This window comes from Diadema antillarum, unplaced genomic scaffold, assembly GCF_040938485.1.
Source record: "Diadema antillarum isolate AM-2024a unplaced genomic scaffold, OU_Dant_1.0 scf00000191, whole genome shotgun sequence".
Lineage (NCBI taxonomy): Eukaryota > Metazoa > Echinodermata > Echinoidea > Diadematoida > Diadematidae > Diadema > Diadema antillarum.
In genome coordinates, this window is record NW_027271080.1 from 460775 (window position 1) to 488652 (window position 27878).

Sequence of the window (27878 nt, forward strand, 5' to 3'; positions counted from 1 at the left end):
TTGCTGCAGAGGTGTATTGAGTCATTGTCCAACACTTCTGCACAAACCTTCAAAATATAAAGCAACCATTGAAACTGGGCAACTCTGTAGGGGATCATGTCACATATAAATGTGTTTGTTTGCTGTGTTGTTTCCAGCATGACACGATTACAAATGGGTCGGTCTACAGTTATTAATGGGTGTAAAGTCGACCGACCCTAGATAAATCACAAAGCCTCACTCTGATATGAAATCGGTGCTTATTCAAGATACATAGCATTGACCTCAATATATGGCACTTGAAGGTACATGTTGTAGTTTCTTTTAATATTAAGGCCTTGTGTTTAGATTGTAGTTAGATTATGTGGGGACTCGGGATTGTTTTGTTTCCGAGTTGAAAGCAGGGAAGTTAAGATCTGCAATGCATCAAATTAGAGACAGCAGCCATGATTTGAATGGAATATGGTAGTACTCAAATTGTAGTATTCAGTGACGAGTTGTTCAAAAAAGCCTTACAAAAATATTTCAAGTTACCTGTTCCTTATGTGCAAACTTGAGGCAGTATGTTAATAGTTGATATTGTCTTTGAGCAAGTGCATTACAATCAAACTTGCTCTGGCAACTATTAGAAAGTCTATAACAACCACCTGCCTGAAAATCCTGAGCAAAGAAACTGTAGAGTTACAAGAATCTGTGTGTGCGGAACCACCTGCATACCGCAACCAGCAACCACAGATTTGGTTCTAGTAGAAAACCAACAAGTCTGTTCAATGACCACCCAGCAGCAGAACGACCAGCTTTCTATAGCTTTGTTGGTTGTTGCATGATGCGAACTGTCAGTAAAACGTGTCTACAGCTATTTGATAATACAACCTGTGATGATTTGTAGGGGCAGGCAGTTAGTTATTGCACAAATGACTTTACGTAATTGCAGTGTGTATATAAATGTACATTTGTAGTATCATGATGTATGTGTACATGCCATCATACATTATATGAACATATACATTGAAAATATCTATCTCAATGGTGACTGCATTGAAACCAGGCTACAATAACCTCGGTATAATAGCCTCATATTTTTTTTCCATATACATGTATGTGGTCATTGCAGACAGGGTTTACTGTACAATGTACATGAAAAATTGCTGTTTTGCAGAAAGAAGAGGAACCCTGAGATACTCTCACACGCATTTCCAAACATAAATGTATACTGGTTATCGTAATCTGACTGAGATTCTGTTTGATCTCCTCCATAGGTGCTTGACCTTCAAACAGAAATCCTGAACCTCCAAGTCCCGTACGGCAACGACAGCTACATCACGCTATCCGACATCTGCTACAAGCCCCTGGCCCCGCAGAACGACCACTGCACGATCCAGAGTGTGGTGAACTACTTCCAGAACAGCCATGAGAACCTCGACAAGAAGGCCATGGGGCCGTACGGCTGGCAGCTTGCCGCAGACTATCACGACCACATTCTCTCATGTGCGGGGTGAGTGAAAATCACACACTCTACTACGTCAGTTGATACGTTAAAAATTTAATAATTTTGTAGCATAAATTTGTGGGTTGGAGGGAGGCAGAATGTGCTGTCCACCGAACTAAAAGTGACAAATTACTACTAAAGAAATATTTTGAGAGATTTATACTTTGTTACAAATGATGAAAACATGCACTTTTTCACGGTTTGGTTCACCGTTAACTGTGCATGAAACAATGTGATTTTGAATGGCAATGAATTTGAAACATCTACATGTACAATTAAGTTGCAAATTTTTGAGTCCATTTGGATAGATATTATGTTTGTGTTTATGTTTGTGACTTTGAAGACATTACATTTAATAGTACTGTTTAATGCCTTGGCAATGAATTACCTTCCAAAGAAATCTAGCAATCACCGGAGTTGCCAGTTTGTTTCATTATGTTCTTGTTTGTTGTTATTTTATCCCATAGGGCTCCGAATTCACTTAACGACACCACCGCACTGCTCATGCCCTGTTTGGGGACCTATGGGGGACCGATCTTCCCATGGACGGCCCTTGGCGGTTTTGAAGGTACCAATTATGCAAAAACACTTTTAATAGCTCCAAAACTTCACCGCATGTTAAGGTTAACTTACAGTGAGCCATGAACTCCAATGTATACTGTAAAACGAGGAATTTTCGCGTGCATTTTAATTTCGCGAGCATTTTAATTTCGCGAGCGCCAAAATTCGCGAAATTAAAATGCACGCGAAAGTTTTTGTCTACACTACATGCATTGAACGCCAGTGGCAAGTCGCAAAAATTTCATGCCACGAAAAAGGCTGTCGGCTCCAATTCGCGAAAATTTCATGCCGCGAATATATCAAGTTTTACAGTATCTGGCGATGCTACGCTGTACAGTTACTGTATCTATCAATTTTCCTTTGGATTTTAAACTTCACACATCCCCTGACAACACAATATCTTCTTCAGATTATTTGTTTGTTTGTCTGTTTGTTTGTTTGTCTGTCTGTCTGTTATTTTGTTTCAATTTCACATTGCCCATGCTCTTTTTTGAGTGTACAGGCTTCCCCCATCAAAACAAAGGTCCAGGCAGTTTCTCTCGTAATGTGTACATATATATCGACATTTTTAAATAATTTAACAAATAAAGTGTGTAGAGATAATTCGGGGACTTCCATGTTAGCTTCATTGAAACAAAATGTTCATATAATGGGAGCGCACTGTAATCTGAGCCACCTGTCTCTGAAACGTCACTGCTGCAGGTGATAAGTACAACATGGCAGATTCTCTGATCATCACGTTTCCGGTCAACAACTACCTGGCCAGCGACCCTCGCCTGGACATGGCCATGGCATGGGAGAAGGAGTACATCGAATTCGTGAAGAACTACAGCAACCCCAACCTGACCATCGCCTTTCAGGCTGAGGTGAGGATGGTATCCCTGACATTTCAGAGTTGGCCATCATGGAGATTGACAGTCCTTTTCTCTGACGATGGCAGCCACCTCCTGTTTGATATCATTTACAAGTTACGTAGCTTTTGCAATGATTAAAGGGATTTTTTCGTTTTGGTTGAGATGATGGTTTCAGATTTTAACTTTTTTTACAAGATCATTGGAAACCAAATATTAAAGAGCATATAATTCTAAAAAGAATTCAATGTTTATTCGATGAATATCAGTTTTGAAATGGCTGAGATATCCAAAAACTAAATAAAACAATGTGATCCTAATAAAAGGGGGGGGGGTCCTATCTTTTATTAGGACCTCTTTGTTTGGATTTCTCAGCCATTTCATAACCAATTTTCATGAGATAGACTTTGAACTCCTTTTAGAATGATATGCTCTGTCATGTCATATTTCATGAGGTTTCATGAGAGGTTTCTCGTTAGCTCAAAAAAATGCTAGAAACCTGAAGCCCCCTCTCAACCAAAAGTGTACCGTCCCATCAACATAATTATAAGCCCGACGATATCTGATAGGAATGGAATTGATGTCTCAAGTCTGCGACCTCACACATTTCTTCTCATGGCTTCTGAAATAGAATCTTTGAGGCAATGACGAGGTCATTGTTCATATACTTCCATACAGTTGTGTGTGCGTATATAAATGTATAAAATTATTGTCAAGCCTTGGAAAGTCTTTATTGTTGTAGTGTAAAGTAAAGTAATGTTTTTGTGTGTCTGCTCATTATACAGAGATCAGTGGAAGATGAGATTAATAGGGAGAGTAGTTCGGACGTGGTGACCATCGCTGCCAGCTACATGCTCATGTTTGCCTACGTGACCTTTGCTCTCGGACAGATCAACAGCTGCCAACGCCTGCTGGTGAGTTTCCTGGTCGTATTGATGTATGGAGCATGGTGTGCCCAACAGCATTCTTCCTCAGAGTGCAAATAAATAAATGAATAAACACGCACAAAAAGAAACATGCAAAACCAATCAGAAACAGTGATGGTGGTGGTGGTGATGGTGCTACTTATGATGATGATGATGGGGATGATGTTGATGATAATGGTCATAATGATGATGGTGTTGGTGATGATGATGATGGTGGTGATGATGATGGTGGTGGTGATCATGATGATTATGATGATGATGATGATGATGATGATGATGATGACGATGAAAAGGGTAATGATGATATTCACAATTGTTACTGTGAAGTTGGTTTTGCAACAATGATATATTTTTAGACATTTTAGTGATGAGAATTCTGTCTGTCTATACTGTGGTAGAGTCAGGCTTGTCTGTGACTGCCTTTTTGCCCAGAGTACTAAAGTTACACAACAGTGTGTTCAAACATACCTATTGGCTGATTTAATCCTACCCCTTATCTCCTTCCAAACGTAATTTGCTTCTTTATTCTGAAAAGATGCCCCTTGATCCCAAAGCATTAGCAGGGAGACAAATTGACAACATTGGGATATCAGTGATATTTCGCTTTGTTTCTTTGACCCAATTTAAGCATCACGCTCCGCTGCATTTTTGGGATGAAGGAACTTTTCACCACATGACTGAATTTGCGGTGTGTGCATATGAATAATGGTTGTAATAGTTTGGTGAACTTCTGTGTAGGTTCAGTATCTTATTAAAGGGATTTTTTTGTGGGTAGTCTTGTTAGTCTGCAATTTCAGACACGGCATTTTGGTGCCAAATCCCCACCTAAGGAAAATGCAGTTATTTTTTTCGGTCGGGCGGTCGGGCGGTCGGACCGTTGCAAATCTTGCGTCGCGAACTACTTCCTCAGTTTTCAACCGATTCACATAAAACTTGGCACAGATGTGTGCCTTGGGTTGTAGATGTGCAAGACATATTTTTTGACAGTACCCAAAAGTACGTTGCCATGGTAACGGCATATTATGGTCAAAAATGGGTACAAATCTTGCGTCGCGAACTCCTCCCACAGTTTTTGATCAATTTTTATGAAATTAGGTACAGATGTTCATCTGAATATGTTAATGTGCAAGACACATATTTCTGCAGTGGCAAAAAGTGCGTTGCCATGGTAACGGCTTTTTATTGGTAAAATATAGGGCAAAATGCTTCATGGCAAAACTGCTTCATCAGTGTTCTTCCAATTCTCATGGAATTCATATTGAATGTTTGTCTTAGGATATAGGTCAGCATGACACATTTCTTGACAGTGACAAAAAGTATGTTGCCATGGTAACAGCTCACATATTATGAGCCAAAATGATGGAAAATTTTGTGTTGCAAACTACTTCCTCAGTTTTTGCCCAATTTCCATGAAACTTGGTACAGATGTGTGCCTTTGGTTGTAGATGTGCAAGACGCATTTTTCGACAGTACCCGAAAGTACGTTGCCATGGTAACGGCATATTAATGGCAGAAGATCAAGGAAAGATCTTGCGGATTTAACTACTTCCTCAGTTTTTTGACCAAAGCTTATGAAATGTGGCACACACCTTGATCTTGGTGGGAAGATGTGGAAGACATATTTTTCGGACGTGTCGGAAGCTGCGTTGCCATGGTAACGGCATATAAATGGCAGAAGATCAAGGAAAGATCTTGCGGATTGAACTACTTCCTCTGTATTCGACTGAAGCTCATGAAATGTGGCATACACATTGGTCGTGGTGGGAATACTGTCTTAAATGCATGTTTTCACCAAGTGCTGTAATTTCCTTGGGTAAGACTGTCGTCATGGGGCGGGGGTATTAATCACCTTCAGTGATATTTTTATTCTTTGCGACTGCATGTTTATGTTGAGATAGTCGATGACAAATTACACATAAACAAATCTTCTATCACTTGTGAGAAAACACCAATCAGATAGAAAACCAAATGTTTTTCTACTGACCAAAGTAGGCATATAGATGTACATTTATCAGTGTGTAGACTCAGTGCCCCTTTTCCTGTAGCTAATTTCCCACTCTCATGCAGTCTAAACTTGAAATCATACCCCATACTTGTCAGTAGTACTTCCAACTTCTCACTCACCAGATTTCCCTAGCAACCATTTATTTTTGGAAATGAAAGGCCACATTAAAGGCTGTTTTATAGCGCTCTTCTTTCATGCTGTAGTTTCCTGTTTGGCTCGGATAATTTCAATTTAGTAATACTCCTATCAGCACTTGTATTTATGCACAGTAGCTGTCTGCATGTCCACAGCAATAAAATCATCTGTGCACCCTCAGTTTACACTGTATGGGCACACAGAAGTCACAAGTACATATTTACTGTCGGGATCTCAAAATATTTTGCACCCCCCCCCCCCCCCCCCTTATTTCCTCTGGTAGTAAATGGTACAGTGTAGATGATGAGTCAGAAGATTATGTCTTGGAACTGTGTATTTTAACAAATCTAAAATGTAGAAAAAATACACCTTAAGCACACAAAGTGATGTCTTGTAGAGTGTAGTCAATACAATGAAGCAATTATTTACTGTCAGCTGTGTGATTCACTGACATACATGTACCTCACAAAATTACTCCTTACAAGTTCGTATCTCCCCCTCTTCTGTGAGAAAACAATGAACCAAAGGAATGAGGGGGAGTTGTACAGATGTACAGGTAATGCTAGGATTCAAATGTTGGTTTCTGAGCGGGCGGGGTGGCAAGTCTTCCCTTGTTAGTGTCACTACAGTGTCACTGCAGTGTACCAACTCCCACTGTACACTGTATGTGTACAATGTACATAAAATCCTTAATACCACTTTTATCTCATGTTGTGATAAGCCACGAGATAAGAAACTGCCGTCATCGGTAATTAACGTCCTTGTTATCACACAAAGTGATTTTCACTCAAGACGTTGATCTTTGGCACTTTGGTCATTAATTATGTTTAGAAATTTTGATGTCAGCATATGACACACATTTATTTGGTCAAATGATTAACTGTCATTTTCATTCTCGGAAGGGGGATGGGGAGGTTTCAATGGGCTGTTAAACTCATCATAGTTTTGTTGATTGAATTACACAACATGTTTAGCTATTGGTCATGAAGCTTTTTATTCAGATACTTTACGTATGTACTTCACTCATTCAAAGATCTCGTGATTTATCTGTGATTGATTATGAAATTATTGTACAGCAGTTCACACATAACATCTGACCATTTCTTGTGATGTGATGACAACATGACAAACTAAAGATAACCTGATGCACCCAAGTCTATTACTAGGACTAGTCTTCAATGGATTCTGTCTTGATCTCCAGACACAGTACATTCTTTTCTCTATCTTTTGTCCACTCTTTTTTTCTTCGGGGGGGGGGGGGGGGGGGGGTGGGAGTTGGAGAGATTTTTGCGATGACAGGTCATAGTGTGAATGAATACGATGACAACACAACAGGCATTGTACACGTAGACCCAGAAGACAGTTTACATGGGTCTGTAGGACACCTTGTAAATGATGAATGACTAAACCAGTGTTTACACGATCACAACCTTTCCTTCTGAAGGACTGCTTGTGGAGGACAATGTTGTTGGACCTGTTTGATGTCCTTCACCCCACAATGTGTGCATAAATTTCTGTTAGCTTTGCGGGGAAACATTACACACACAGAAAAGGAAACAAGCAGTCCAGGAAGCGTACAGTTGTAAGAAATCAAATAAAATACACCTTGTAGCTCATAAACACTTTTACTCAATACTTTGAGCCTGTATTAATAATACAGGCTACAGTGGCTTAAAGATTAAATTTTGACACCCATGCTGAAAAAGCATTTGTAGAGCTGTGCTTGCTGACATCAAGTAATTAATCAACCTGCCTGTTTTGGGTTTTTTTTAAAGGTGAACTACAGTTTTAATAGTTCACTGCAGTGTGAAGGTGTAATGTACAAGTAGTGTGGGTTCATACTGTTTGCCAGAGATGGGTTATTTTGCACATAAATTTGTTGGTGTGTACATGCCTGTGAGTGTACAAAGACTGCACTCTACAAGTATGTGTGTGTTTGTGTGTCTGTGTCTATTTCTGTTCATACAGTAGTTATTACAGAATGAAAGCACTCGTGCATTTAAAGCGATAAGGACTTTGATCATCACTCCAGATTTTACAAAACCATGCAGTGCCAGTTAGATACTGGTCACTCTGACACACATGTACTTTATGTTCAAATTTTTGCTATACACCAAGGACAACAGGCCACTTTTGTGTTTGCTTTTGTTCAAGGCTCTGGTATATCTTCCTTTAAATACCTTTCCTGTCAATGTATCCATATGACTTGAATGAAGACTATACAATGCAAGCCCCTGTGACACACTGTCTCCAACACATACATTGTGCTGTACACACACACACACACACACACACACACACACACACACACACACACAAAAGCAAAACAAAACAAAACAAAAATTGATCATTATCCATGTACCTGTACAGAGCACTAGAACAGGACCTACTATGTACTTATGATATTAATTCAGCTGGATAGACATGTCTTCCTTTCTCAGTTTCTTTTTGCCCATCAACATTTTTGTTCTCCTTTCCCCCTTTCATTTGCTCTCTCTTGGTTTCTCTTTCGTTTTCTTTTTCTTTCTTTCTTTCTTTTTTAAACTAGAGCTTTATCTTTCCTCAGTTTTAAAAAGACAAGCAGGAATAGGGTTGTAAATTAAAGATTGTGTATCAGTGTATTCATTCTTGTACAACATTGTTGCTGTTTGATAGTCCCTGTTCTGTGTATAAAGAACACACATTTGTGGTTCACATCATCATTGCATTAAATCAGTTCAGCAGTTCGCAATGGATTTTATAGGCATCTTACCATGTACAGCATTACCCATGTTAAAGAGATATTAATGAAGAATGAACTTGGTATTCAATAGATGGAATACAAATGGAATGTACCTACTATAAAATGGTTCAGATTTTTGGAGGGACAAGCTACTGAATCCCTGACTTCCTGCCACACGTACATGTATGTGTGCATTTCATTACTTTGAGTCCAGATTGCCTACGTTACATTAATTTTTGGCTGTGCCAAGTGATCCAGTTTCCTGTTGGGATCTGTTGGTTCTTTTTTTTTTCCAGAGATGAAATTGTATACATGTATAGGAATATAGTTTTGCTTTGCAATCTGTTGATAGCACTACGCAGTCGTGCACAATATACGATTTCTTCTGACCATTAAGTTGTTGCATGTCAAGTGTTGTCAGGGAAAAGATACATACAAGTGTACAATGTACATGTACCACATACTCATATTCTTACTCTAGTACAGTGTAAAAGATATGATTGTGTTTCACTATCTATTGAAATTTGTGTACAAGCTGTACGAGTGATGAATGTTAACTCTATGTCATTTCTATCCCGTGATCTTTGTGTGGTAGATCGATTCCAAGATCATACTTGGTCTGTCTGGTGTCATCATCGTTCTGATGTCTGTCAGCTCCTCCATCGGTGTCCTGAGCTGGGCCGGCATTCCTGCCACCCTGATCGTCATCGAGGTCGTCCCCTTCCTCGTCTTGGCCGTCGGTGTCGACAACATCTTCATTTTGGTGCAGCGCTATCAGGTAAGGAGGGACTTGCATAATACTCTAATTATGAAAAAAGAAAACATACTTATAAATCTTAAGATTGTTGCCTTTTTGATAAAAAGAACTGAAACCCAAATACTGTGAAACCAGAAATATTCACGTAATGAAACTTTGGCATATGGGAGCCGATGACCTTTATTACTTTTGTGAATCTTGGCTCCTTGTGAAGCATGTGAAATCTTTTTATTTTACAGTATACGTGTGGATTGAATGAATGTAGAAGATAAATGTACAATATGAAAAAATAGAACACATTGAAGTTTGAGAAAAATCTGGCAATTTCTTCAAATGATTTCTTTAATTTGAGCACCAATATTGCTGGATAAGAAGAATACAATAATTTGTTATATCACCGTAGGACTACAATATCAAGAAAAATATAAAGAGAATTCAACACACTTTCATTTTGATATAGCATAATGAAAGAGGACTGGGCTTACCTCTTTCAGGAAGCAGGGGAAATGATATTATCCTCAGTACGTATCAGCAACAAAATGGAGGGAATGTGTACTTTTTATAGAAAATAAAGGTGTGGAATTCTGTATGCCATTTTCTGTATTGTTGTCCTGCTGTAATCACAATTTGTGAGCTTTTTTATTTTAATGTCCATCATTGACCTTTTGTACTGAAATGCTATCAAAACAATTCATAATTTTTTGAATGGATTGTACAATCTTCCTCAATCTTCACAGATGTGTTCACTGTTCTGCATTTGTTCAATCCATATTATATATTTCGGTTTCATGCCTCTTTTTAACCCTTTATGTGCCCCCTGACATCTCAGGCATTGCCAAAGTCCAAATCCTCCAGTGCCAGTCTTACATCGCATACTATTAAAAAACAAAACAAAGCAAAACAAAAACCTTCTAAAAGAGCAACAAAATAAACTTTCATGTTTTGGGAGTGAATGCAATGTATCTATGCACTGGGATCAGTTGTACGTGCTCACAATCTAAGCTGCCAGGATCAGCAGGCAGGGACAACGATTGTATGCTGATTGTGTTTTAAAACACACACACACACACAGCATTCCACTGGTACACATGAACATGTGACTCCAGTGGGAGCAAGTAGATGTGAATGCTGGGCTTTTTTCATAGGGTTAACCACAGTAGCCCCGTTACTGTTAACAACGGCCTTGCTTTGTATGCAGATCAGTACACTTGATGGTGGGGATTTTTGTTGCCACCTGTCATGCATCTTGTGATGAAACTGGCATACAGTAGAATACTGGTAGGCATTGGGTACAAATTGTCCATCATTAAATGCAGTCGGCTGTCATATTGCGTCACTTTGAGTGGGTTTGTTTAACTGGTGGAAAGGCCAAATCTCGTTTTGGTTTAGCTTGTGGTTTGTTTTGGGTTTTTTTTTTTTTATTCGGAGGAGGAAGTTAACTCAAGTGTTGTCAAGTTATACAATAACTAGGCATGTAGGAAAACATTCATGTCATCTGTATGCCCTTATTAATTTGTTTTTAATTAGTTATTAATTTGGATATCAAAGCAGATGCTGAAATTCTGTCCACTAACAATAATGGTGCACTGCATTTTTTTAATTGAGCTTTAATATCAAGCATATCTTGTTCTCTTCCAAACCCATATTTTTTTTTCTAACAAGATTATTACAAGAATGGTTACAAATATTGTTAGTTTACCAGATACAGTAAATATAGCTGTAAGTTTGATTTTAAATGTATAAGAAAAAGAATTGTAAATGTTTGTAGAGAATGCAAATACATGTAGGGTCGTTGCTTTTTAAAGTAAAATGCCCGTTTTGTCAGAAGACAACACTAACTATTGCTCTCCTATTTCCCTGCCTCAGAGGGACCAGCGTTTCCCCGCCGAGAGCCGGGCGGAGCACATTGGCAGGGTGTTGGGGGAGGTAGCCCCCAGCATGCTCCTCACCAGCTCCTCAGAGTCTATCGCTTTTGGTCTCGGTGAGTCTTGGTAGACATTAAGTAGTCAATCTGATCCATCATCCAACTTTCCCTTGTCTGCGAGTTCCTCTTCTATTGATCTGTGGTGTTTTGTTTAATTGTTTTTTTTTTTAAATTCTCTGTAGGTATGAACAATTTAGTAAGCATTTAAATCAATGAAAAGTGTTTATTTAAGAAGCAACATGTATCGTAGAGAAGACAGTCTGCAGTCTTGTTCTCTAATAGTGACTTCCCTGTACCGGAACAAATGTATTTTGGGAAAAACTAAAACACAAATGAATTACTGGAATGACATATATAACAAGGTAAAGTGTTTTGTTGTGTCAGCTTGCCCTGATGTGCTGCAGATTGTAGAACCAGAGTCACTTTGACTCATCAGACCAGAGCTGGCAAAGTCTACAATGTGTACGTCTGTTTTGGATATGAAAGGAACTGCTTTGGAAAACATTTATGTCAACACCTAGACATGCTTTTGCTAGACCACTCATAAATATGCTCATGAAATCATGTTTTCTCCATAGTCTACATTGTGTATTCAATATTTTCACTCAGCAAAGACCAAGTTTCATTTCAAAATGCATAATTTACAACAATTGACAAGTAACAAGAAAAGCGATACTTGTGGCAACAGACAGATAAAAACTGTATCCATTCAAGTTGGCCGAAGAGGTTCTTCTCAAAACACCATCTGAATTCTGTTCCCCATGTTTGCTGGATTTCATCATGACGGTTATTTCTGGAAACTGTAGCTGCTAAAATATTGATGCATTCAAATACAAGATGCTTTAACATTTTTTTATGACTGTTTTTTTGTTCCTCATGCACAGGGGCAATGTCTAGTATGCCTGCCGTGAGAGCGTTCTCCATGTATGCAGCAGTTGCTGTTGCGATGGACTTCCTCCTTCAAATTACCTGCTTTGTCGCCGTGATGGCCCTAGACTCTTCTCGTCAAGAGGTGAGTGGTGGGACCTTTGAGTTTTCACGCATGGGCACCTTGAAGGGTAAACTGGTTGGAACACTCCCCAGGGGGTCATCAAGAGGGGATTTCATGAAGTGTTTTGTCTGACAAATTTGCCAGATAAATTCGCTCTCAGCCAATCAGATGCAAGAATTTCTGTAGCTTAAAACAGGTTGTTAAAAAAAAACCCTCTTCATGACATGCCCTAGGCTTGAGTAACTTGGTTTCAGATATCTTTTTAAAAATGTTAGAAGCACCTTGACACAGTATAGAAATGAAATACTTAATACAACCAGAAAAAAAAAAAACCAACCACAAAGTAGCATTCAGGATGTTACCCTTTTTTGTGGAGGTATTATATATTGCAGTGACTTGGTACGTACGTAGCAACATTACCCTTGCACTTGTTCTTTTCCTAACAGGCCAACCGCTATGAGATCTTATGCTGTGCATCCAACAAGCATGCTGGCAAGCAGCCCAAGGAGCCGGGTATTCTGTACCGCGTTGTCAAGAACTACTACGCTCCTTTCCTCCTCACGAAGTGTGTGCGCATTTTAGTGGTAAGGAAAGGTCTATCTCTTCATGTCCTCTTGGGAAAATATTGCATGTAGCAAGCTCCTTGTGTACCTGACAAGTGTTGCCATTTTATAGCATTCCTTTTCCTTCCTATGAAGGGTGCGTGGTCCTGGTGGTTTAGTTGAATGCATACGCAGGCGCACGGCGCAGGTTTCCCATAGAGACCTATGCTATCGACTCCTCTTCGAACCTACGACCTCCTTGTTCATGTTGAAATAATATGCAGACAAGATGTCTACAAGTTGTCTCAGTTGTGTTTTATAGAGATGGAATTCCTTGTCTTTTTTCTATGCCATATGATTAAAAAGAGCACGCCAGCAAGCAATTTTTTGATTTAGTTTGCTATTCATTTAGCAAGCAATTGTTTAATCCTTGTTCAGTTATTTTCTTTTTTAGATAATTTCTATTAGAAGTCTTGGATTGGTCTTTTACTGTGCTAGTACTGTGTCAACAATGATCACCTGTTTTATTCCCCCCTTCTTTTTTTTTTTTTTTTTTTTTTTTTTTTGGGGGGGGGGGGGTGTTGATTCTTTTAGAGACCTCAAAAATTGTTCAAAGGCTACATTTTCACTTTTTGTCTCTTCCTTTTGCCAGATCCTCGTCTTCTCCTTCCTGCTGTGTGCTGCTGGAGCACTCATTCCTCACCTCTCTGTTGGTCTCGATCAGAAGCTCTCCATGCCAGAGGTGGGTCTTTATGAGAGAAAAGCCACAAATTGACGGAGATCTCAAATTGGTTGTCAATGATTTAGCTTGAAATGTTCATTAGCATCTGTGATATGTGCATGCCAACATGATATTGTGGTGGAATCGTGAGAGAGTCTCTCTATGGATAATCCCCTCTAGAGAGAGTAAACTAGATTTGGCGTGTTTCTGGTTTTTTTTTTTTTTTTTTTTGGTGTGTGTGTGTGTGTTTGTGTGTGTGTGTGTGTGTGTGTGTGTGTGTGTGTTGATTTAGATTTACTAAAATTCCAATGGATTTGTCAATTACGTGCCTATTTAGATGAGAAAAAGAAAACAAACGAGACAAACTGACTTGTACATAAATATTTGAGCAGGTGACTGTCAAAAATAGACGTTAAGAAAAACATAGCTTGTTTCAGCTTTCAATACTGTGGTATTTAATTGGTTTTTGTTGTGGGGGGGGGGTGGTTGGAAGTAGTATGGAGGTGAAACTTACAGGGTTCTGTTCATGATATCGTCCTCCTTTAAGGAATAGAGTTGGAGAAAGAAAGGATTCCTGCTCAAGTTATGCCAAAGTATTTGCACGAGGCTGTTATTTAGTGAAATGTCCTTACCCTTTTCTCTGCAGGACTCATACATGGTGAAGTACTTTGAAGCCCAGGGATCCCTGCTCAACGTTGGACCACCCGTCTACTTCGTGGTGCGGGAGGGGTACAACTACACCACCCTGGAAGGGCAGAACAAGATCTGTGGAGGCACAGGATGCAATGAGAACTCACTGACTTCACAGGTCTACTTTGCCTCAGAGCAGGCAGATTAGTGAGTGAAAGTTATGGTTCCATTCCCTCTTGCCAATGCTGCCTACTAGTGTTTTTCTTTGTCATTATTGAAAATAAGAAAAAATATGTTTTTTTGTAATGACAATTTTTTTCTTCCTAACATTTGATGCAGCATGCTTTCTATGTGCATTGTCCCATTTTTTTTTTTTTTTGTACCAAAAGGTCATTTTTTGTCTTCTCTCCTGTGTAGTAGTGCCATCAGTATGCATTTTCTTTTCCTTTCCTTTTTTTTTTTTGGGGGGGGGGGGGGAGGGGAGGCGGTTTCGGGGATATCTGCAGTGGTTATTGGCCCTGCTCATTACGAACTTGTTCGGAGTGAACTAGTGGTCGAGTCTTATAAATCTAATTTGTGACAAAAATTAAACCAACACCAAGAGGGCAAGATGGTCTGTGTGTTTGCCTATTAAAGTGGGAACTAGTATTTTTACCAAATATTCTGAAGTTGCCTCTCTTCTTTTTCTTTTTATAGGTAATAATTTTAAAGACAACATGCCATGACTATGAACTTCATTTAGAGTCAAAGAAATATTCAACCCAGACAGATAAAAGCATGTGTTCATCAGCTTTGTTTTGCAAGTCTCATTTCACATTAGTCTAAGGATTTTCCCCAACCCCTTTGGCTTTGACTAAGGCAAGGTTGACTGAAGTATGATGCAGAATTTTAACAGTACAAAGTATCTAAAATAGCTGTCCTTGTATATATGTGAGCAAATCAAGCAAAACTAAATGTCGTATTTCCATTGTTCTCTTCCACTCTCATTCATACTCAAGTACCAACATTGCTCATCCCACCTCGTCATGGATGGACGACTTCTTTGATTGGGTAAAGCCGACAGGTGCCCTGACGTGTTGCCGTGTCAACGCCTCCGGGGACTTCTGTCCGGCAACAGGTGAGATTTTTGATTGATTAAAGGGTCTCGTATGGAACATTGGTGTAGCAGCCATTCACCGGCCAAATAACAACAGATTTTACACGTGCACAAATCTTAGCAGCTGGTAACTAGACAACTGGTATTGAGGCTACACGTAAGTGGCAACAGTTGTTGACCAAATGGACATTAGACAAACTGGTTGTAGACAAAACAGATTAAACCAGGCAGGTTGAAACTAAACGGGTATTATGAATAAATAAATTGGGAGTAGACCAAGTGACAGATTCCCAAGGCACTAAAGTGACCACTATAAAGAGTTTGCCAATAAAGTACAGCTCTAGTGGTGTTGTTCATTTTTTATTCTGTCTGGTATAGCAAATATTCCAGGCAAGGGAAAAGTCAAGTCTTGACCAGTTCAATGCAATTGAAAGTGCAAAGCATAGCACGCAATATAATCTATGTTCGATGCAGGTCATGGGTCATGGAAAAAGCGTCCAAAGCATACACCAGAAGCAGTGCTGAAAGTATTGTAAAAGCTGGGTCCTATTTCATAAAGAATTACAATTAATCTTATGCTCAATTTATTGAGTGAATCGAGCATAAGAGGTCAATACTGATCATAAGTCTGTTTCATAAAGATATAAAGTACTTTGTACGCTTGACTTAAAGCACAAGTTAAATAGCAGATCGAGCAAAACTTTCTTGAATTGATCATAAGATCAATTTTATGATCAATCTTTATAAAATGGGCCACTGGTAGTTTCGCATACAGATCTTTTGGCAAATGAGGATATCACAGACATTTTTGTTTGATGTTACTTTCATGATCTGACACCTAGGCTATCATGAGTGCACTAATGCCTATCCATTCACTTTGCTAGTGGATCGGGTAACATTATTCTTGCGTGTTGTTCAATTCGCGGCATAACAGCGATTCGCGAAAATTAAATCCTGAGAAAATTTCGGCCTTTACAGTAATCAGTGTCCATCGATGTTCATTTTTGTCGATTCCATGAAAATTTGTTACTTTGAAGTGTGCGTACGGATTGTTGCCCTTTGCCTTAGATTTGAACGACACATGCACATCATGCCGTCCGCTGTCACAGAAGAATGACCGACCAACCCCGATGCAGTTCGAAGAGTTTCTCCCCTTCTTTCTTGAGGACATTCCAGGCACAGCCTGCAGCAAGGGGTATGTGTCTCCTCCAGGGATCTTGTTATTTTGTCGTTGTTTTTGTTTTATTTTTTTTTGTTTTGCTTTTGCTTATTTTTTTGCTTTTTAGTGTTTTGTCAACATCCTGTCTCTTAAAGGTGATGTTGAGAGGAGTAAGACATAATGTGATGCTTTGTAAGGATGTTGTGAGGGTGTTAATGATAGCAATGATATTTAACTCATTGAGGACAGACTGATTTTGCTACAACATGCATTTCCCATAGACACCTGCCCAAGTATGCTCAGGACTCGTCCTCAACGGGTTAATAGAAAAAAAAAAGGAGTCCTGAAGACTGTGATATTGACTTGTTTTTTGAGAACTCCAAGAAAGGAGATGTTTGCAAATTAGTGTTATCACCATTGATAAAAGAAATCTTGATTTCAGTTGAAAAAAAAAAAGATAAAAAGAGTGCTTATCATTATATCTTCCATATCAAGGGATGTGTAGTAACTCTCATTCCTTTTTTTTTTTCATGGTTTCAACAGAGGCAAAGCTGCCTACGCCTCCGCATTGAATTTCACAGACAAGACACAGAAGGATATTGCATGTGAGTAATCATAGTTATCTTAAACCATTGCCATGATATTTCATTCATCTATCAGCACATAAGTATGATGGCTTGCTGCCTTTGTCAATAGGCACAAATGTCTTCAAGGTTACTGTCAACGAAGGGGATTATGCAACACCGCAAAAACCATTCAATACCATTTTATACCACTGTGAAATGCCTCAGCTACTGTAAAAGTGGAAATTTTCACAGTGTTGAAATTTTTTGGGCATTTTGCTCAACCAGAAACTCTTCTTATCCGGCCAAGCGGGAAAAATCATTTGCGCGAAAATATCCACTTTTACAGTACTGTGACATTGGTATAGCTCAGTATGTTTCCTAGCTTGGCAATGAGGTCAAATGTAGGAGGACTACCTACATGGTAAATGCCACCGAAATTGCTTGGCTAGTCACAACTTGTATTATTGCATTGGCATGTAAAAGATCAGTCACTTGTATCCCATAATGTGTTTGACAGGTACAAGTAACCCTTGCATTTTTACATTTTTTAAGGCAAAAAAGATGGAATATGATTTTTGTAAAGTAAAAACCCAGGCATTTAGTGACACTGAGGTACTCAATGACGGTAACATTGTTCTTTTGTATAGATCCAGTAAAGATCCCGTTTTGCATTGTGTTGCTGGTTGTGCATGGTGGGGTATGAATCTTGAAATGTTGCATTATTGAGCCAGTACCAGAAATTTGTGGAAATTATATTTCTTGGGGTTTTCTTAATGATACCTTATATCTGGAATGTTTTCCTTCAGCGAGCTACTTCATGACATACCACACCACGATGAGAAACTCGTCCACGTTCATCTCAGCTCTGAAGAACGCCAGGGAGATTGGCGTCAACATCACTACCATGCTGAACCAGACAATAGATGGATTCAATGTATTCCCATACAGGTGAGGCATGAGGGAACTCGGGTGAGAGTGTGGTTTGCTGCTACCACAGTGTGCTGTGCATCTATTGGACAGATGTACGTACACGTATAGTGTATTTTGTACGTACCACAGTGTGTGTGCATCCACCATTGTGTGGTGTGCATCTTTTAGTGTAGTTTGTATGTACCACACTCTGTCTGCATCCACTATAGTGTGGTGTGCATCTGTTTGTTAGTGTGGTTTGTATGTACCACACTGTGTTTGCATCTACCATAGTGGGGTGTGCATCTGTTACTGTAGTTTGTACGGTGTATGTACCACACTGTGTTTGCATCTACCATAGTGTGGTGAGTATCTGTTAGTGTAGTTTGTATGTACCAAGGTGTGTTTGCATCCTTATAATGAAATATGCATCTGTTGGTGTATGTGTATTTTGTATGTGCCACAGTGTGTTTGCATCTACCATAGAGTAGTGTGTATTTACAACATATGTGACCGTGCACCTCAAAACGAACATAAAGTCGCACACACTGATTTTGCGTGAGGACTAAAAATAAGTGAAATGGGTCAACCTAGCCGAACTTGACTTTTTCATATTTTCTGAAAGAGCGAGTCTTCGTTAATACATTATGCTAAAATTTGGTATCATAAAATGGGCAGGAAAGTGTATTTTTTAGCAGTTTATCTTGAACATTTTTGGTAGAATAGTGTGATTAGGTGTGTCTTTAGAATCCCTTTTTCATTTCTGAAAAACCTTGTCCACACTCTTCACTTTCAACTGTAATAACTTTTCAAAGAATAGTGCTACTGCTTTGAAAGTTGGCGTTAATTATGTACAGAATGTGTTAATGAGGCATGCTTAATTTCAGTTTAATCTGATAATCCCTTCATTGTTGTTACTCTGGTGGTTTACTTCCCGTTTTTTGTCCCATTCATCACACGGCCAGCGCGGTTTGGTAAAGATTAAGTGCTTGAATAGACACTGTACTTCAGAGCCTCATTTCTCAGTTCACACTTTTCCTGAGTTTGTGCTTTCTTTCCAATATTTAGATAGGTTAGGAGAGTCCATTAGATTTGAGTTATACTTCATTTTAAAGCTTAAAGTCTGCTCTTTCAGAATATGGTCTTCACTTAAAATTCATGTCTGGCGACTTGTTGCTTGTTTTGAGGTGCAGGGTCACTTGTAGTATGACCACATTTTATGACCAATGTAGACATACAGCTTGTATGTACTGACTTCCTCTGATCAATGAAATGAAAATACTGCCAGAATTTAACAGAATCACAGAGAGTACACCTTCGATGTGGCCAAGACTGTTCAAACTTTGCAACTCTCGATACTTTTTTCCCCCTCAAATTGCAGTATCTTCTATGTCTACTATGAGCAGTACCTGACCATCGTCCACGAGACGGCCGTCTCGCTGGGCATCGTCATCGCCGCTGTCTTCGGGGTGACCTTCATCCTCCTGGCCTTCGAGTTGGTGGCCGCCTTCATCAGCACGCTGACCATCGCCATGATCACGCTGGACATCATGGGCATGATGGTCCTCTGGGGAATCGAGCTCAACGCCATCTCACTGGTCAACCTCATCATGGTGGGTCATGTATATCTCTTGGTTTGACCCCTTTTGGCTGGCTGCCTTCCCTTCTTCTATAGCACTACCATGAAAGTGGACATTTCTGCAGTGTGGAAATTTTAAAGCAATATGTGCCTCGTAACACTTGCACTAATATAGAAATGTACAAATTTTCTGCTTGTTATATGTAATATTGATTTACGTCTTTAATCTCAGATAGGGATTTGTATGATAGATGCCAGTGTTGTTATTTGTAGTTTTCTCCATGTTTGCTACTCCTGTAGTGTGAATGACTTTGCATTCATAATGTGGGCCAGTCACCATTTACTGCCAGTGCCCTTGACTGCTGTTTGACTGTTTGAAGTGCTTGCTCAAATGTGGCCAGCTGTGAAATTGAAAACGTACAAAATTCATTGCAACCAAACAAGCACAAGAGATTACTTGCACAAAAATTTTTGCTCCAACCGTATCAATCACCTTTAATCAGGGAATCAGTTCTTAAAATAGGAGAATATCAAGCCAAACCTGCCAAATGTTCCTATGTTTTTATAGCAACCTTGCAAATTTTAACAGGGACGGAAAAGCTGTTTTCAATCTAGGGATACATTTTTTTTTTTTTTAAGGAATCGTATAGTTTTGGTTGAGACCTAATTTCAGGTTTCTACATTTTTTGGTGAGATAATCAGAAACTTCGTGTAATATGAAAGAGCTCATAATTCCTTGAGGAATTCAACGTTTATTTGATGAAAATTGGTTTTGAAATGGCTGAGGTATCCAACACTTTTTTATGATTGCTATGTTTTACCTTGTTTTGGGATGTTTCAGTAATTCCAAACCCAATTTTCATCCAATAAACTTCGAATTCCTCTTAGAATGGTATGCTCTGTACTATTTCATAAGTGTTTTCTTGGTATCTTGCAAAAAGTTAAAAGCCCAATTCTCATCTCCACCAATACTATACCATCCCTTTAAGGAAATACTTAATCAAAGTAAATTCAGCCAATGATTAACAGGAGTACATGTTTGCCTCTTTTCTCCACCCCCCCCCCCCCCCCTTCTTCAGTCTGTTGGAATATCTGTAGAATTCTGCTCCCACATCGTCAGGGGATTCACTGTCAGCACCAAGCGGACTCGCCTCGAGAGAGCAGAGGATGCACTGGCACATATAGGAAGTTCGGTGAGTGAGTGAGTTGTTGAGCTGAGCATGTAGTGAGTTGTTGAGGCAAGCTTTTGAGAGTCGTTCTGCCAAGCATGCAGTGAGTGGTTGAGCAGAGCTTATAGTGAGTCGTGGAGTTGAGCTTGTAGTGAGTTATGGAGCTGATCTTGTCGTGAGTGGTTGAGCCAAACTTTGAATGTAGTGAGTGGTTGAGCCAAGCTTATAATGAGTGGTTGAGCCAAGTTTATAGTGAGTGGTTGAGCCAAGCTTGTGGTAGTGATGGAGCCAAGCTTGCAGTGAGTGGTTGAGCAGAGCTTGCAGTGAGTGGTTGAGCCAAGCTTGCAGTGAGGTGTTGAGCTGAGCTTGCAGTGACTTTAATATTCAGATCAGATTGCAGTGAGTGGTTGAGCCAAAGTTGCAGTGAGTGGTTGAGCCAAAGTTGAAGTGAGTTGTTGAGCCAAGCTTGCAGTGAGTGATTGAGCTGAGCTTTGATAGTGAGTCGTTGACCTTAGCTTTTAGTGAGTGATTGAGCCAAGCTTGTAGCGAGTTGTTGAGTTGAGTTTGTAGCGAGTGGATTGAGCCAAGCTTGCAGTGAGTGGTTGAGCCAAGCTTGTTTCAGAAGCAGAGTCTACCTCATCAGCTTCCTGCATACCGCGCCTCAAGTGAGCGCTCACTGTGTTTGTGCACACCTCAAGTGTGCACAGCTTGAAGTCCCTCGTTAGTTGACTCTATTTTCCTTTGATTATCCTTTGAAAAATGTAAAAATCCTGGATTTTCACTAAGGTCTGCATCACTACCAACATTTAATCATGTATTCCATGTCTCATTATTGACTTTTCCTGGAAGTTTCATCCAAGTCAATTCACAATTTTTTGAATTATTTTGCAAACAGACAGACAGACATACCAAGGCCAGCAAATACATAGTCTCCTTGGCAGAGGTAAAGAAGTATTATTAGAACGGTTGCTGATTGTTGCATTTTCCCATCTTCGTTTACCACCAGGTGTTGAGTGGCATCACGTTGACGAAGGCCTTTGGAATCATCATCCTGGCCTTCTCCCACTCCCAGCTCTTTAAGGTCTACTACTTCAGGATGTACCTGGGGATGGTCATCTTTGGCGCCGCCCACGGCCTCATCTTCCTACCGGTCTTCCTCAGCTATATTGGTAAGAGCCAGATTTAACCCTTTCTGTGCCGGGACTTTAGGCAGCGTGTATGGTGCTATGGGGTTTCCTGTGCCAATTGACACACAAAGCATACACTGTACATAGGGTTTAAGGTCATGGAGCTCATGTGTTATATCTCTGATTCATATACGTCTGCCTCCAGCGAGCAGGGAAAAGGGAGTGGTTTAGGCAAAATCCAGGAACGAAACATTACTTGTCAGCCAGATAGCTTGTTGAGCATGTGTTATGTAGTAACAGGTAATCAATGCATATTGTAATGAGATGCAGGTTTCAATAAAGGGGTTAGGAGAGGTACCAAACAGATATATACACAACCAGGGATTTCTTTTAAAAAAATAGTAAAAATCACCCCAAAAAAGTATTCACATTGTTGAATACTATACAAATTTATTCGATGTCTTTGAATTTAGCAACATTTGTGGTTATGAATGAAAATCATAGCCTCCCTGCATCAGTGAAATGTGTGGTTTTTCATTACTTCTGTTTATACTAGTGATGATGAATTATTTTGATTTCAAGGAGTGGGTTACGTATGTAAGAATTGCAAATTTCACACATGTGCTAGAAATATGTTGGTTTTTTTTTTACTCTGAGGAGGAAAAAAAAAAACAACAACATCACTAACAGACCAGTGTTTATATGATTAGAAGTCTAATGTCGCCAGAGGTCAGAAGAATGCAGAATACAAACAAAAAATATAATGTCTATGACAGTCACTGGTGCAGGTTCCATGGCATCAAGTTCAAGAAAATTGTGTTCATATTTTATTCCACTCATGGTTACATTACCCGCTCTCTCTGTCCCTAATTATGCCACACAGGGCCAAGTGTTAGTAAAGCACAGCTATTGGAGGAACAGGAAAGAAGCCATGGCCGAGTGCGACGTGGGGGTGACAACGAACATCTAATCCCCTCCAGAGACTCCCAGGGCTACTTCTACGCATGATGACGGTGATGAGGGCGCTAGTTTATATTTCTATTTAAGTGCAAATTCCAGTGAACGTGTAAACGTTTGTGTGTAATCTCAACTACGTGATTACCTTGTGTTGATACAATTTTTTTTTTGCTGATAGTGTATGATATCCCGTGTTGTGTTTGTCAGATGTATCTAAAGAAATAGAAGGGTGATATGCATTCCCCTCAGTTCTCAACCAGACCGATTTCAACGTACGTAGGAGGGAATTTAAGATGAGTGGTATGCTGTATGCGTCAAGATTGTTCTTGCGATTTTTGTGACATGACTCTAGAAATTCATCCTCCTTTTGTATTGAAGGCATGTACTATTGAGTACACATTGTGGGAACTATTCCATGTAAGAGTCTAAAACACTTTAGGCTTTACATGGGACTCAGTGTCTGTGGAGCGTTTACACTCTGAAAATCACATTAGAACACATACATTGTAATTATGAGTGAGTTTGTCAATGCAATTATGTCACTTTGGGTTGGTGGTTGAACCAAAAGGTGTGCTACGAATGTTTGCATCGTTTTAGCTAATATTCAGAAAGATGGAACAGAATTTCTGTCAGCCATCTGTGGAAGGCAGTCCATGTAGTTTATCCCAGGAAGAGGGGGGGGGGGGTTGTGTGGCTGGGTTTTCAGAAAGAGACCAGTAGGTGGCACTATATCAGGTCAGATCACCTGTTAGCTATTTAAGTTATATTGCTGTGTAATAGTGGATTTATTTCAGTGATTTGAAGAAAAAAAAATTGTATTGGGAATAAAGACTTGCAATGTGTACCAGTATCTAGTTGGGGAATTTTATTACATCTCTATATCTTATTTTCATATGTTATTATACTCTTATTGACAATGCAGGGAAAGATGCATGGGGTTTACTGTGTATTAGTTGTGAGGGTTCAAATTTCCTGAATTTTGTGAAACCTTGTTGGATTGCAAATTTAACAACACACAAAAATGTCGCTTTTGCGCTTAGGTAATAGGGACATAGCTCACTGACAATAGTCTCAGTGTCAATTTGGAAAAACATCTCGCAAAATTGTCTGTGACCTCCTCATTCACAAAAATATCTGTACATGAAAATAACAGCTTCTAGAGTACATATTACACCCAGATCTCTTGGATGTGTGCAACTAGTGTGGCTTTTCTGCAGCAGTACTGTAAAGAATTTGCAAAGTGCACACTTGGCCAGCCAGAGAGCTACCTGTGCATGCGAATGCAAGCCTGCCACTGTTAGTTTTGCCAATCAAAGCTCTTTGTGTTGGTGATGATGAAAAACTGCAGCTGCCCAAATGGCATGTAATCCTTGCCCAGTATCATCTGATGTGAACGACACCTGCTGTAGTAAACTGATGGAAGTTTGAAGGAATTCTCGCCTTCTGAGTGGCAACTTTCCTTGATCGTCCTCCTTGCAGTTGACAGTGTGAACATGTGTTCCAGCTAACTGCTGCACTTCATAGATTTACAAGCAGCTTTGAGAAATCACAGTTTCTGTTTTGTGGAATACATGCATTTCTCCTGGAAAAAAGTATTTCACTTGTCAGCAAAGTAGTTGCACCTACATTGTACAAAAGGCGTTATTATGGTTTGATGCTCAAGGAATAAGCCTTGTTCTTCATCCAAACACATACCAGTTGGTCATTTACCGGGTACTTGTTAATTTTCAGTTAGGCTTATCTTTTTGAGAAAGCACTTTGCCGGGAAAAGTTTTGTTCTCTACCTCTGATCATATCAGGCGCACAACATGGCAATGATGTCCAGCTTTGTATTGTACACAAAGTAGATAGGCTCAAAGCTCTCTCCTGGCAATCTACACAATTCTGTGACTGATTCAAGGCCTGCTTTGAGTGAAACATGGTTATGAATCCGTCCATAATTCATGTTTTAATAATGCGCACAGCTTCAAGTTTGTACCCATTGTCGGCAGTGAATTCACCTGCTGGCAAAGGATGATTGTGTTTCCTCATATTTATCTCTCTACAAACGTTGATATCATGTGCCTTGAAAACTGTTTGTGAAATGGCATATTTGTGTGGAAGACTTGGTAAATAGAAAAGACAGTATGGCGTACTTTCGATGAATGGTATCAATATCTACAAGTGTGACCAGTAAAGCAGCATCAAATTTAGTGTATGAAGTCCTAGGGGGATTTTTTTTTCTCCAGAATTTACCATCTTGTCACCATTGAACTTGCATCTCTAGATTTCCCTGTATATTAGACATGGGAGAAATATGAGATGGAACTTGGTAATGTCACTGAATGTGCCAAATGCCAGGATGATATTTCTCAGAGATTTTTCAATTTTAGAGAGATATAGGAACTTCAATCTTTAAAGGTGTGGTGCCAATATGTGGATCTGTTAAAGATTTGACATCGTGAATTGATGTATTCATACCTTTATGCCGACACTAGTCTTTGCTATTAAAATTCTGTCATATTGAAAAACTGAACTGAACTTTAATTTAGCAAATAGAAGAGGTTATTGGCAATTTTGCAACCAAAACAGTTACATATGTTCCAAGAAAAAAAAAAGTGGGTTCAAATGACAGAGAATTTCTTAGCTCTTGTGAAACATGGACAGGTCAATTCAAACCGTGTAGTATAAAGATTCAGCACAAAGCCACACAAATTGAGACTAGGGACTTGATTGGTTAAACTAGTCCTGTCCTTGGACAAATGATATAAAGCTTTTTTCTGCGCTTTCTTCTGTTTGTAAAAGCAGCGATGTGTTTAGCACCATTTTACTAGATATGAGGCAACTACATTGCCTCTCATTCTGTACAAATCTAGGCGTTGATCACTCGGGCATTTACAAGGAGAGAGGGGTTGTACTTTGATTTCTGTATCGTTGTTTTAGAATAGAGCATATGTTTTAACTGGCCAGCATGATCGATTTGAATCGGGTGATTGATGCCTTGCCTAATGTGATTTTGCAATTTTTTACCGTATTTATGGAAGAGCGAAGTCGTCTGTCTTGCCTTTTCGCAATTGAAATGACCATTCAGGTAGAGGTTGCTTTTTAACTTTCTTATCACATGTGGGCAATCACTTGCAGAGGTAATGCTAAGCGAGTTTGGGATCCTGGTATTAACCCGTTGAAGACGAGTCCCAAGAATACATGGGCAGGTGTGTATGGGGAAATGCGTGTTATAGGAAAGTCAGTCCCTCCTCAATGGGTTAAAGTTGACCCTTTGACTTGCCCCATTCATGCAAGTCCATGTTTTTTTTTATGCAAAGTTCCTGGCCATCTGGAGCATCTACAGATTTTACAGTCACTGCACAATGCATTATGGACCGTTTTGATAACTGGTGTATCGATTTAAACAGATGCATCTGCACAGACTTCAAGGTTCAGTGTAAAAGTATGTACTGTGCAGATAAATCAGGATGAGTACCTATGTGTGAATGGCTTGTTTAATTATGCTCATTACTTGCACCCCCCCCCCCCCAACCTCTCTCTCTCCCACAACCAGATCAAGATCATTGGGAGTTTAAATGCTGGTGGTTAAAGATTAACTTCTGGCTCGAAATCTTGACTCTTGCTCATTTGCCTGTCTGAACAGGCAAAAGGCTGAGGGGAAAAAAAAAAGGTAACCTGTAAACTAACAGGAAACCTTCATTTGGGGTTTTGATATAAACATCGTCCATAAACCACTCCTGTGTTAGTAGGTCACAGATACTGGTTATTACCTGAACCTTTTTTTTTTTTCGCTCGGGCAGAAGTTGTGGAAGATGACCCACAGTCCCTCTGCCTCCATCAGATTCTGTAATGTACAACATTCTTTGTCATTTGTCCCTGTGTAGATCAGCCGCAGTTGTTGTCAGAATGTGTTCAGACTGGTGTTGGTGTTAGGTGTTTGGTGTATTGATATCTATTCAGCGTCTCTCAACATGTTTTTTGGATGACCTTCCATTCTGTTGATTTCGTATGCATTTTGCCTTATATTTCATCGGTATACAAAGAATTATTGAGCAATCTTCTTAAATGTCATCTTGAAGGACATGTATGTATTTCTAGATACTATGCCCTTTGTCTGATTATTTTTGATTTTTCTATCTGAACTTTGAAGACTGAGATATTGTTAAGGATCGCAATGATGTACAATGTATTATGGTACTAGAGTATTATACATGTATGTTCCTTCATTTATGTTTTATAGTGATATTGCATGTATGTTTTTCCTCAGTATGAGATGCTTGAACAGAAGTGCTAAAACATGGTGAAAATGAAATGTGTATATATATATATCGAGATATGTGTATTAAAAGGAATATAACTTCGTGCAGCAAACTCAACTTTCCATGCAGTGGTCTGATAATGAAAAATTAGTATGACATTGTCGATTGTATAAATCAGTACATGCTGTGATAAGTATAAATCAAAAAACAAAAAATTCATATCTATCTAGCTGCTAATAGTGTCATGTATATTCCTGTGAATTGCTAACCAGGAGTAGTATTTTCATATGTACACGTAAACTTGCTCAATGTTCAATTGTCTATATACGGTATGTATGCTTGTAGGCCTTTATCAGTCATTTTTATGTAAAGAAAAGAATTAAGAGGGACAGTTAAAGGCAGACACAGTAAAGGGGACTCACTGTCAATGTTCTAAACCACTGTTCTTGTAACTTACTAGCACAATGGTTTAAGGGTAAGAATTGTTTCATCGTTGGCATTCTAAGACTGAACTTTGCTGTAAAGAAAGGTTTTCTGGTTTGTTATTTTTGTTATTATCACTAATCTAATCAAGAGTACACATATTAGCCTCACCATACGTTCTACAGCTTTGTGGGTGATGCTACGTGTTTTTTTGTTTGTTTGGGTTTTTTTTTAAACTATTCACGAATGTAATACAGCTGTAGTTTCTGGCACAGCTGCTCAAAGTTTGTTGCACATCTAAGATTGCTGTAGGCTTTTTCCCTTTGTTGTTTTGTTTTGTTTTTCTAAACATAGGTTAATCTCACTCAGGCAGTGCACTTTTTTCTGCTTGCTTCCAAGCATTCTGAGTTGGTCCT

At 39.3% G+C, this 27878-nt stretch overlaps 1 protein-coding gene across 1 annotated transcript in view; it reads left to right on the forward strand.

Annotated features, from left to right (window-relative positions):
• Positions 1–23182, forward strand: part of LOC139723449 (NPC intracellular cholesterol transporter 1-like) — a 38336-nt gene extending 15154 nt beyond the window's left edge. The window contains exons 4-21 of the mRNA XM_071634693.1: positions 1239–1474; positions 1936–2036; positions 2732–2895; positions 3666–3794; positions 9264–9446; positions 11292–11406; positions 12234–12361; positions 12787–12924; positions 13535–13624; positions 14250–14440; positions 15232–15350; positions 16398–16524; positions 17032–17093; positions 17861–18002; positions 19345–19576; positions 20622–20735; positions 21718–21880; positions 22722–23182. Coding sequence (XP_071490794.1) covers positions 1239–1474; positions 1936–2036; positions 2732–2895; positions 3666–3794; positions 9264–9446; positions 11292–11406; positions 12234–12361; positions 12787–12924; positions 13535–13624; positions 14250–14440; positions 15232–15350; positions 16398–16524; positions 17032–17093; positions 17861–18002; positions 19345–19576; positions 20622–20735; positions 21718–21880; positions 22722–22846 — 2559 coding nt within the window. The 3' untranslated portion in view covers positions 22847–23182. The remainder of the gene's footprint in view (positions 1–1238; positions 1475–1935; positions 2037–2731; positions 2896–3665; positions 3795–9263; positions 9447–11291; positions 11407–12233; positions 12362–12786; positions 12925–13534; positions 13625–14249; positions 14441–15231; positions 15351–16397; positions 16525–17031; positions 17094–17860; positions 18003–19344; positions 19577–20621; positions 20736–21717; positions 21881–22721) is intronic.
• The last annotated feature ends 4696 nt before the right edge of the window (positions 23183–27878 follow it).